Genomic DNA, 12,896 nt, shown 5'->3' on the forward strand with positions numbered 1-12,896 from the left:
GTGTAACGATTCATCGATATACATCGATTAATCGATATAATGCTCTACGATTTGTTGGCATCGATGCTAAACGTAAACATCGATCTATATCGCCCGTTTTTGACCTCGGACATTAGACGCGACTTTATTTTGAAATCCAGTTCATTGTTGCTTGCTTCCTCTTTCCGGGAGCAGTGCGCGGCGTGTTGTGTTGTGAGCAGAGCAGGCACGTGAAAGGGGAGGCGACAACTACGCGGCTCCTGGGCTGGTGCTATGGCTAGTGTCCAAGAAGACGAGGAAATTCGCTCCCCTTTGGGCTTCAAGTCATTCGTTTGGAAGCACTTTTTTTTTGCATTTGGATTAGAACATATAAGGTGTAATGTTTACTACATTCATTATAAAGAACTTATTTTTGTTTTGTAATTAAATAGTTCAGTCATGCACTTTAAAGTTAATGGTATTACAAAAAAAGAAAGAATATTCATTTTTCTTTACTTACTTATATGAGAAAAAATATAGGAATTTGACAAAGTTCAGTGTTAAAATAAGCACTTTGTATACTACAATACTCTTGTAATTTCCTAAATAAAGAGTTTGCAGTACCTTGTTGATTTTGCGTATGAATTGTTATAAATCAGGATATTGTTCTATATCGATCGTAGAGCACTATATCGTGATGTATCGTGAATGAATCACAGCAGGCTTTAAGATATCGGCAAATATCGTATCGTGGTTCTTTGTATCGATATGATATCGTATCGTGACAAAACCCGCGATTTACACCCCTAATATTTACTATCAAATTCCCACGGTCGTATCGTCCCACCGCGCTAACAAACATTTGAGAGGTGATGTCAGGCCTAGAGAACACAATCTTACTCGCATCTCGTTTAAAAATCCTTCGATAGATACGCACCCTGATGGACCGATTACACTTAAACTAGGTTTTATGAATATTAGATCGCTTCATACGAAAGCAGTTCTCGTTAATGACCTCATCATACTGCCATTTGACAAGTATTTAAGATGTGACTTCAAGGTTCTTCTATTAACATATAAATCCCTGCATGGCTTAGCGCCTTCATATCTCGTCGACCTAGTTGTTCCTTATGTTCCGTCTCGTAACCTTCGTTCGCAAAACGCTACTCTTTTAGCGACACCGAGGGCCAAGAAAATGTCTGCAGGGTCTAGACTCTAGAGCATTTTCTATTCGGGCTCCAGAGCTTTGGAATGCCCTACCAATGGATATTAGAACTGCTACCTCAGTAGAAACATTTAAGACACGTTTAAAGACACATTTCTATGATATGGCCTTTAACTAACCTGTAGTGGCCGATTCGGCCGGAGTTTGTTTTCTCGAATCTCGAATGTTTCGTTCGAATTCCGATTTGTTCGAGAACCGGGACGTTCGAAAACTGAGGTTTGACTGTATTCTGATTATAGCTAGTACCTGTAAATAAACTTACAGTAACAAAGGACCAACACAATGCAGTACAATAACATCAGTTAGCTAGTACTAAATACACAAATCAAATCACACAAACGTAAAATATAATGGAGGAAAATACCCAGATGAGAATGCCAACAAATGTTATCTATTTTTGCACACCTAGTACATTGCAGCTCTGCATATTGACAATAATAATATTGACAATAAAACTGTCAAACACCAACATTTGTCTGTTAGGAATTTGCTGTGATAGAGATTGGGCAGAATTTTGAAACCTTTGCGCAAGCCTGCGAGTATGTTCTAGCCTACTTACAAGTAGTTTTGCTATTAGCTATCATAGCACATGCGTTCAAGCTTAGCATAAGTCCCAAGTCTACAAAGACTTTTTTTTGTAATAGAAAGTCTAAAAAGTTGCCTTTATAGTTGTAATAAAAGGAAACTGTATTCTTTAATGTCACTGTAAAAACACACTTCCAATCTGTCAGTCAAAAAAACAACAACAATCCTCTCAGGTTAATTCAAATCAATTGAGTTCTTTATCCGCTTTGCTTTGGTAAAACCCCCTTAATGAAAACACTTTTACATAACCACTACAGGTGCAAAAGTGTGAATTTTTGTGTGCAAGCTGACACTGTTAGGAGGCAAATGGCAGCTGCAGGCAAGCTGACTTTCTGTCTTTCGTTTGCGGTTGCTCATTATCCTGACAAGCTAATCCCAGTGGGAAAATGATGTTTTTTCTGTAGCAAAGCAAATATTCTATAAAAACAGGTGAAATGATTTCCTCATTAAAAAAGATAATTAGGTAAAGTTCTTTCAGTACTGTCTCCCCAAAGAGTTCATTTTGTTCCACAACATTGAATCATTGGAACTTTTTACTAGCATAGCCTGTCATATCACCACTTATACTTCCCATAATGCATTGCATGGCGCAATACTTTGATCTGGAAAGTTTTAAGGATGTTAAATATGTGTTACCAGGAGTTGAATGTATGTCAAATTTAAACATTAACATTTATATAACTTTTTTTTCCCAACAATCTGTGACTCTTAAGTTGTGTGTGAAATAGTGACATCTAGGTCAATTCCATTATTCATCACACATCATACTTAGACATAGGTTAAATACCTATGTGTGAATATGAAACCCTGATTATATCTCATTTTTTAAAAAAACTTTCTGACTGTAAATTAGTTTACTACATTGTGACGCTGATTTGAATCCAACTAATTGTTCACATACACAATTGTTTTTAGACAGATTAAATACTTAACTACCTAGGCAAATAAAAACACTGCTACAGCGGTTGCTGCTAACCAAAACAGCAGCACCAGCACAGCAGAGATTTTCAGAAAGATAGTTACTAAAAATCTCCAAAAATAGTGACAACATTGACTCATTTCCGGGCCTTGTCTGCAGCTCCAATATGTCGTCGGTGCTGCAGAAACTCATCAGCCCTCTGCCGGGTAGCTCTCCAGAGCCTCCCAGGAACAAAGTGACGGTGGTCGGGGTGGGCCAGGTGGGCATGGCCTGCGCCGTCAGCATCCTCCTGCGGGTAAGACTCGAAGCATCAACAGTACTGTGACAGTTTACGCCCGCAGCAAATTAAAATGTAAGAAAATATAAAGTTGGTATTAGCATTACAGCGACAAAGCCATATAAAAAACTCATAGACATCAATTTTACTTAGGAATGAGCAAGTACCAATACCAGGTACTGATATCAGGCCGATATTGGCCTTAGAGCACTTCAAGGTATTGGGTACTCATGAAGGCTGCTGATACCAGCCTTCATGAGTACCCGAGACCTTCCATCCATCCTAATGGCAAAAACATCTGACATTGAGTAGGTCCACAAATCTCTCTGCATCAAAAAGAGAAAGGTATTTGTTTACAATTACATTTGTTATCATGTGAATTAAAATGTTATGTATCTGAAGGACTAGTGCTGATGGTAATCTTGTTATTTTACCAAGTACCGCACATAATCACATTTTTGCAGTCTTTTGTTACTGCAATTGTAGGTGAGTTTAAATTATTTGCAAATTCTTGTTATTATCACACAGCTCTTTCACATCACAAGTGGCTGGCGGACCTTTGATAGGGAGGGTTATGCCACAATAGGAGTGGTCATAAATCCGGCCAATCAAAGCGCCTCATTTTATTCACCTCCATATATCATATGCCCCCTATAGCATTACCACCCAGTGGAATATTTAAAAAAACATCTATCAATTGAATATGAGGTATGACGATTCTTGTGTTCACTTTGCAAGGATCTGTGCGACGAGCTGGCTCTTGTGGATGTGATGGAGGATCGCCTGAAAGGAGAGGCGATGGATCTTCAGCACGGCAGCCTTTTCCTTAAGACCTCCAAAATAGTTGCAGACAAAGGTCGCAATGCATTTCTCTCACGGTCTACCTCATTACACGTCATTGCAAAGGCTCTCATTCTCTTCCTCCAGACTATGCAGTGACTGCCAACTCTCGCTTGGTGGTGGTGACTGCCGGAGTCCGCCAGCAAGAGGGCGAGAGCCGCCTCAATTTGGTACAGAGGAACGTAAATGTCTTCAAGTCCATCATCCCTCAGATAATGAAGCACAGCCCCCAGTGCACTCTCATCGTTGTCTCCAATCCTGGTAAATGGAACACAGCTGGATGCGATTCGCAGTTTTCTTAGGAATGGGGTGAATGCTGCAAGCATTCACACACACCATTTTATTCTCCTTACTTTTTTGACAGGCTTCGACTTTTAAAGTTAAAGTTAAAAAGTTAAAGTCCCAATGATCGTCACACACACAACTGGGTGTGGTGAAATTGTGATTTTGATCCATCCCCTGGGGGAGAGGGGAGCAGTGAGCAGCAGCAGTGCCACGCTTGGGAATAATTTGGTGATCTAACCCCCCAATTCCAACCCTTGATGCTGAGTGCCAAGCAGGGAGGCAACGGGTCCCATTTTTATAGTCTTTGGTATGACCCGGTCGGGGTTTGAATCCACAAACTTCCAATCTCAGGGCGGACACTCTACCACTAAGCCCACTGAGCATTTCTGGACCGATTCTTCCCATTCCAACTTCGACATTTTCAAAAAATTACCACCATGCGAGCTATTACTTTTCACATTTAAAAAATGTATAATTTTCCAACAATTCCACATATGTCGCCAAGAAACGTTCAACATAACCCATTCACATCATTTCCATTCAAAATTCAAAATGTTCTGGTCATTCAGTTTACCTTGGGAAGGATTTTCAACATAATGAATGTTCCTACATGCCACATTATTCACCAATACAACAGCATTCCGTATCATTCCATATTTTTCAATATTGTTCCTTCCATGTTTCTCACCAACATATCCCACATTTACCACCAATATCATTTCACATCATTCAACTTTATTCCATATCATTTAGTGTCATTCCACATTTCCACCAAAATAATGTCTTTAAACTGCAGTCAAGCCGTATGTTGATATCTATCGTAACGTCGAACCTGAATATAGTTGAAACATTAGCGACAATTCCAATTTGTGTCACCTCAACAGAATAGAATAGAATAGAATAGAAGAATAGAAGAATAGAATAGATCTTTATTGTCATTGTCACATGTACAACGAAATTTAAAAAGTGCCAACCGATCCGCGCATGCACAGCATTCCACTTCTATGTATCTGCTTACTTGTCATTGTTTGATTCTAACAAACCCGTTCACAGTGGACATACTCACCTATGTGACCTGGAAGCTCAGCGGCCTGCCCAAACACCGCGTGATCGGCAGCGGCACCAACCTGGACTCTGCCCGCTTTCGCTTCATGATGGCCGAACGCCTCGGCATCCATGCTAGTTCCTTCAATGGCTGGGTGCTGGGTGAGCATGGAGACACCAGTGGTGAGTGCCCACAAAGGACACAACGTTTAATATTTCTTAAAATATTTTTGAAATGTGGACTCAACAGACCCACAGCACACTTTTCTCAGATGACCTCGGACCTAAAGAAGTATTGCGGTTTTACTTTTCCAGTTCCTGTGTGGAGTGGTGCAAATGTCGCCGGGGTCAATTTGCAGAAGCTGAATCCTGACATTGGCAGTGAAGGTGATAAAGAACAGTGGAAGGCCACACATAAAGCTGTGGTGGACAGGTACCCTGTGTAAACGTGAAATGCATAATTTTAAAATGACTTCTTGAACCCATCAAATCTTTGCTGCTAACGCAGTTGCGAACCAAAACTTCAACACCTACATAAGCACTATATATTTTTTTTTAATTGTATTTTGCTATTTTAGGACAATATCGTTGGTCACCACCGCCTTAATTTTTTTGGTGTTGAACAAATGAAATGCAATTGTGCAAAACTGACATAAAATTTATTTGTTTTGTGGTATTTTCTTATATGGCATTTCCCGGTACTGGCTTAGCATTCCATGAATGTAGTTTTATGATCACTATAAAGTTTAAAGTCTTGTGTGATGCTCACACATTCCTGAATTTTAACATGCACTTGTTACGGTTATTCCAATAATAGGCAAAATCCTTCCCCTCACTGTTGAGGCGACAAATTATAGTTAACATCTCTGTACTGGATGTGTTTATCATGCAAAAGGATAGTTCTGCCCTCTTATGACCCCTCCTCATCCTGGCAAGAATTTTCTGTGGTTCATTCTCAGTAAAAGGTACCACTGAGTTATGGTAAATAAATTTGAGACTGTAAACTGTACTCACAGTTGACAATAACTTTGACGAGTAAAAACAAGCAAAGAACATTTTGACTAAATTTCCTTGATGCATTATGTGAAAATTTTATACTTTTAAAATCAATGATCAGTTATTCCTTGTTTATTATTTTTGTCAAGGCTTGCTCCTCGCAGTGTCTGTGTGCTAACAGTTTTTTTTCATGACAAATTTTAACACTAGAGGATAGTATTAGTTTACCTGTGTACGCTTGTTTCGGTAAATTCGCGTCGTAGGATGGCAATTGAGTGATCGGAGTGAATGTTCTGAACTCCTGTTTCCATACAAATTTCATATTGATGAACAGAAAACTAGAAGAAATGACGAGCATAATCATTATACAGTAATCCCTCGTTTATCGCGGATAATTGATTCCAAAAACCACCCGCGATAAGTGAAATCCGCGAAGTACGGTCACCAACAAGAAGTACTGGGCAGGCTAACGAGTTAGTGGAAAGATGCTAATTCGCGATCGTGCTAACACGTGAAAATGGACTTCTAAAGGAATGTAAACAAACATTTGGAGCGATACTACATTGTCCTAAAGGTTAGACACGTTTCCTCAATTTAGAAGTTTTATTTTGACTTTTAAATTGTTTTTTAATTTGGAAAACAAATTCGCGATGTAGTGAAGCTGCGATAAACGAAACGAAGTAGCGAAGAATCATTGTATAATATAATAATATATTTGTAAAATCATAAATATAGTTTTTGATAAAGCTGTATATAATGTCTTCTACTCACTGTAATTTTTATCCAACTACTGCGGTTAGAGAGCAAAGAGTCAATAAACAATCCGATTATGTTCACAGTCAGTCAATACATATATTGATTGTTTGTGATGTCACTGTGGGGAAAGTACATTGCTTCTGACATTCGAGGCCAACTGGTGTGACAGGTTTTTAGTACAAATGGTCCCGTGGGGTTTTCTGGCAGGTTTAATGTGGTAGGTAATTAGAGCTGGGCATTAAACACTTGTGCAGTTATAAACACTGAGCGGTGATGGTTTTGTTTTGCTCTGAAAATTACAGTTAAACCTCGTTTTTCGAACGTCCCAGTTCTCGAACAAATCGGAATTCGAACAAAAGAAGAGAGATTTTTTTGCCTCTGTTGTCGAATAAATTTTGGAGGTCGAACCTCGCGAGATGAGCCGAAAGGACCCGAGAAAACCCGACCGCGCGGCCCGGATGCCGACTGACTCCGTTGTTATTGTATTTTCGTTACTTTGAGGATTGTATTAACCCCTAATCATGCCTCCAAAGAAAGCAAGTGGGAGCAGTAAAGCCATCCTAAAACACAAAGACGCTCTTAAAGCAATGCGACAGTGAGCACCCGGCGCGCTGCAGTTGCGCGATCGGACCAAATTAAGCTCCCTGCGCACTGAGGTCCACTTAAATTTTGGAAAGTACATCCATCCATCCATTTTCTGTACCGCTGTATCCCCACGGGGGTCGCGGGCGCGCTGGAGCCTATCCCAGCTGTCATCGGGCAGTAGGCGGGGGACACCCTGAACCGGTTGCCAGCCAATCGCAGGGCACACAGAGACAAACAACCATCCGCACACGCACTCACACCCAGGGGCAATTTGGAGCGCTCAATCGGCCTACCAAGCATGTTTTTGGGGATGTGGGAGGAAACCGGAGTGCCTGGAGAAAACCCACGCGGACACAGGGAGAACATGCAAACTCCACACAGGGAGGGCCGGAGGTGGAATCGAACCCGCACCCTCCTTATTGTGAGGCGGACGCGCTAGCCAGTGCGCCACCGAGCCGCCCGGAAAGTACATCAGGACTTTGAAAATATTTTCTTAATTTCAGCCACGGCTCTGTCACAATAATGCGACCAGCGCGGTGCAGTTGCGTGGTCGGCGGCACGCTACGGTTGCGCATTCGGTGGTGCGCTGCAGTTGCGCGATCAGACAAAAATGCGCAAATGAAAAAATACTTTAAAAAATGCGGGTTTTTTTAGTCTTGGAACGGATTAAATTTTTTTCTATTATTTGTAATGGGAAAAATAGATTCGTAATTCAAACGATTCGCTTCTCGAACCGCCTTCTGGAACAGATTGTGGTCGAAAACCAAGGTTTGACTGTATTTTCATTTTATTGTGCATTGTTTAATGACAACATTACTTGCTACATTGTGTGCCAGTGCCTATGAGGTGATCAAGCTGAAGGGTTACACCAACTGGGCCATCGGCTTGAGCGTGGCAGACCTGACGGAGAGTATCGTCAAGAACATGAGTCGCGTTCATCCAATTTCCACCATGGTCAAGGTCAGTCACACACACGCAGACTCACAGTGTCCTTTGTAATTTTTGGAGTGTATTTTTGTCAAATGCGTCGTGGTGAAAATGAAAGAATCTTCTTTGAATGACCATGATTGAAGGAAGCTGTGACCACTCCCACAGTAGCGCAGACCTCCCGCAGGTCTGTCGACCTGCGCTTGTCTTGGAAATAACCAAAATAACTTGCCTCATCGCAAAGTTATGGCACATGCTGCACTGGATTTACAATTTTTTTTTCTAGTCGTGGGACTTCATTAAAAACCCTTAGAATAATTTATTCTCAAATACCTTTCGACCTTTCTCAACTTTATTAGTCTTGACAAGTTAATACTAGAGGCTTAAACCAAATGGATGTAGTCAGCATAAAATGGCTTCATTAGTAGCGTATTTCCTATTTTTGAGAATTATTTAATTTCAAATTTTGTGTTGTAATAAACAACATAGTTAAAAAAATTATTAAAACTAAAATTGAAAAATTAAACAAAAATTGTAACCAAAATAAAATACAAATTGAAATCAATTTCAAAAGCTAAAGTATTGCCAGAATAAAATACAGTACATAAAACAGAAATTAACTGACACTACTACATCTTAGATCTTAGGTTTATAAAAGTAACCATAATTATAGCAAAAATGTTTTTGTCTTTCTCAATTCATATCATACACGAGCTTTCCGGTATAATTTTAAATTCATTTATTTATTAACAGAAAGAAGGTCAATTGATTGAGAATCGAACGTTTTTACACAATAGTTAGTGACTTAAAAAAAAAAAAGGAAATAGTAATCCATGTAGTTAGGAAAAAATACAATCTAATACTAAAACTAATAAAAACGGAACTTAAACCAAGCATTTTCAAGATGAAAACAACTTATAAAATTGCTCTCCAAAGTAATTAAATTGAATAAAAAAATTATTTACTGTAACCTTGATCCAAATACTTTTAAAGCCAACTCCACATGTGTCTTCTTAGGGCATGTATGGCATCGGGGACGAGGTCTTTCTGTCTCTACCCTGCGTTCTGAATAGCAGCGGCGTGGGCAGCGTGGTCAACATGACCCTGACAGACGATGAAGTGGCTCAGCTGAAAAAGAGCGCTGACACTCTCTGGGGCATCCAGCGGGACCTCAAGGATGTTTGAGGGCCATGAGACCAACGTGATCCAGAGAGAAGCCCGTCATCATGCACAATCTTATTTTATTAACTTCCTATTGGTTCAAACCTTAGTATTATTTTAAAGCACAATGTGGTTTTAGATGGTGTCATGGAAGCTTTCCTTTCAAAACACAAGCACAACCTAAACGAGTAAAAAACATTTAATCTGGATAGTCGATCTCAGTGTACTTTAAGCACAACCAAACTGGGTCCCGATTTTTCTGCTCTTTCCCCGGTGTCAAAGAATCACAACCCCAATGTCTAGATGAGAACCCAAAACTCAACATGTGCAATTTTCCTTGTATTTGTATTATCAAGCAAAAGTTCTAGAGAACATTTGGGTCTTTACAAAAGATTCTGAATGAGTGTCAGAGAACCCTAAGCACATCGTCTTTTGAAGAATGGACTGTTCGTATCGTATTCTGTAATTAAATCACTAAATAAATTACTTTAACCCATGGACAATGAGTGCTTTCTATCAGATTTTTTTTACATTATTAACATGACATTTATTTCAAATATAACATTTGTATTGAATGCCCGCTAGTGAGTTCAGTCAAGCATAGATTTGGAATGGTTGAACATAATTTAAAATCAAAGTTGTACTACGGCCCATTGATATGGTATCAGTGTAATAATCCTTTATATTAGTGAGACGTGATGTTTTTGTCAGTTTATTTCAATACCTGAAGTTTTTTTAACCAAAGTTGTCATTTGGGTTAGTTTCATTGCTGGAAAAAAATTACTAGGAATTAATGAAAAGAAGGTGAAAAGAATTTATTGAAGTGACCCTTAATTAATAATTAGACTACAGTACAGTGTTTTAAAAATCAAAACAAAACAGCAACATTAACAAATAGATGACCCTGAATGGCATTTCACTGCCACCTTGTGTCAACTTTAGTCACTACACAAAGTATCGTAAAACTTTTTTATAATTTTACATTGCTCTTGATTGTTCAATAACTACTAATATGTATATTTTTTTATTTTTTCACATGATAAATTATTTAAAGTTTTACATGGGAAACGCGTGACAAAATCAGCTTCAGGTCAGCACTTCCAGTTGTCGGGGAAAGAGCGTAGGAGGTGAAAATCTGCTTGTTCTGGCTCTTTTAACAGCTTTCCTGAAGATGGAAGCATGGTTGTAGCGCTTGCCGAAGCGAAGGCCGAACGGGTTGACGTTGAATTTATTCCTGCGGTCGTTGCACAGGAGCTGCTGCTGGGTGTCGTTTTCTCGCAGGGAGAAACACAGGTTGGGATCCTCCAAAAAGTCCCCCACCGTGCTTCTTCTGGAACGGACGGAACCTGATGGATTTGCCGGAGAATCAAGCTCAGCCTCGTTAAAAAAAACTAGTTTAGTTACAGGATACAACGGTCGTAGCCCAAAATTTTAAACAAATCGAATAAAAAATAAAAAATAAATTATGTCAATTATTACTGTTGTTGTCATTTTTATCACTATCATTGCCACCTCTGTTGTTATTTATGAATGAATATGTGATACCTAAATGTAATAAATAATAAATTAATTACTACTGTTATTACTGTTGTTATTATTTTTATCACTATCATTGCCATCTTTGTTTTTTTTTATGAATGAATATGTGATACGTGATATGTGATTTTTTTATGTTATTATACAACCATATATAATTATCTACATTACATATGTGTATGTATAGTAATAACAGTGTGTAATAAATTTTTTTTGCATTCTATCAAAGTCACGTGATTTAGTCACACTGGATACAAATTGAGATAAATGTTACGCTATTACATTTTTTGTGAATGTTATCGTATATTATCATTCAATCATTGTTATTAGTTCAAGTTTTATTTACTTATCTTACCATTTATAATAGCTATTTGATGTCTGTACTTGTAGACTGTGATGTACCGTATTGGCCCGAGTATAAGACGAGTTTTCCTGCATTGAAATCAGACTGAAAAAGTGGGGGTCGTCTTATATTCGGGGTGGAGACATTATATCCATTTTCACTTGTGCGCAGCGGTAAGTTAAAGGTTGCTGGTATCGACTGAGTATGTTGCTGTGATCGTGTTGTCCGATCGCGGTTTGCTTCGTGTGCGCGCCGTTTGATTGACAGCTCCGGCGCGCTCATAATCGACTGAGTATGTTGCTGTGATCGTGTGCGTCTTTGACACAAAGTGAGTATATGTACGTATACATTTCATTGTTACTACTGTCCACTGTTGTGCCGTTTGTCCGATCGCGGTTTGCTTCATGTTTGCGCCGTTTGATTGACAGCTCCGGCGCACTCCTTTGAGTTTGCCACGCATAGTACGAGTGGCCGTTACGCAGCAGCACGGCGACGAACGGTCGCCAGCAAATGTATTTTGGTGTCTCGATCGATGACTTATGTTTGGCGTGTTGGCGGGTGTATTTCATTTATGGTTATTTATTTATTTATTTTTGCCAAAATTTCAGTAAAGCAATCAAAACTGAACCACGTCTTCCCTCCTGTGTTCTGACCGACACCCGGGGGCGAAAAGAGCATAACCATCCGAGCCAACCCCCTATAGAGTCCTCAGGCTCCCCAACAATAGCGGTAGCAGTTTGCATTATTGTATTGCAATGTTTTTCCTTGTTCAGATTTGTTTCAAGACTACAGTTACAGTTAGACTTCACTTTAATGGTTAATGCAGTTATTGAAATGTTGTTTTATCACTGTAGATTGGTTTATTTACATTTCAAAAACCAGAAGCCATTCATTTACAAATGTGATTGCACTTTAGTTTACATATTTAAATGTTCAGATATTAAGATGTGATAGACAGTTTTCGCATGATTTGAATGAGGCAAAATAACATGCTTTTTCTCTCGAATATATTGTTGTAATCATTTGTTTCAGATGTAATTATTTTCTGTATAAAAATTAAATTTGGCTTTCAAAAAGTCTTTTTTCAAACTTGAGTCTTGAAAAAGAGGGGGTTGTCTTATAATCGGGGCCGTCTTATATTCGGGCCAATACGGTAATTTACTCCAGAATTATTACACGGTTATTTTTATTGCCATACATTACATTTGTCTGTATTTCTTAGCCAACAGATGCAATTAAATCAAAATTCTGATATCATAGTATCCAGTATCTTACCCGTTTCCTGTGATTCGTTCTCAGGTCGAAATCCTGCCAGAGATGCTCCAAGACACCCTTCATCTTGACCAACAATCAGCCCACACATCATAACTACAACTGCAAACTTCATCTCGGGAGGAAAAAAAAAACCTTATTCTTCCTCTCTTGTGTGCTGAAAGCTTCAAAATATTTTGATATTTTA

At 39.0% G+C, this 12,896-nt stretch overlaps 2 protein-coding genes across 2 annotated transcripts in view; one reads left to right on the forward strand and one right to left on the reverse strand.

The window, feature by feature from the left end:
- The window catches only part of ldhba (lactate dehydrogenase Ba), an 11,908-nt gene extending 1,847 nt beyond the window's left edge, over positions 1-10,061 (forward strand). The window contains exons 2-8 of the mRNA XM_037243821.1: positions 2,847-2,982; positions 3,703-3,820; positions 3,892-4,065; positions 5,143-5,316; positions 5,449-5,566; positions 8,307-8,430; positions 9,415-10,061. Coding sequence (XP_037099716.1) covers positions 2,854-2,982; positions 3,703-3,820; positions 3,892-4,065; positions 5,143-5,316; positions 5,449-5,566; positions 8,307-8,430; positions 9,415-9,582 — 1,005 coding nt within the window. The 5' untranslated portion in view covers positions 2,847-2,853 and the 3' untranslated portion in view covers positions 9,583-10,061. The remainder of the gene's footprint in view (positions 1-2,846; positions 2,983-3,702; positions 3,821-3,891; positions 4,066-5,142; positions 5,317-5,448; positions 5,567-8,306; positions 8,431-9,414) is intronic.
- A 490-nt stretch (positions 10,062-10,551) lies between these two features.
- kiss2 (kisspeptin 2) lies at positions 10,552-12,849 on the reverse strand. Its single transcript, XM_037243826.1, has 2 exons — positions 12,713-12,849; positions 10,552-10,904 (listed from the first exon to the last, which is right to left on the reverse strand). The coding sequence occupies exons 1-2, from the start codon at positions 12,822-12,824 to the stop codon at positions 10,645-10,647; spliced, it is 372 nt and encodes a 123-aa protein (XP_037099721.1). The 5' UTR covers positions 12,825-12,849; the 3' UTR covers positions 10,552-10,644.
- Positions 12,850-12,896: the final 47 nt, after the last annotated feature.

Source organism: Syngnathus acus, chromosome 23, assembly GCF_901709675.1.
Source record: "Syngnathus acus chromosome 23, fSynAcu1.2, whole genome shotgun sequence".
Taxonomy (NCBI): domain Eukaryota; kingdom Metazoa; phylum Chordata; class Actinopteri; order Syngnathiformes; family Syngnathidae; genus Syngnathus; species Syngnathus acus.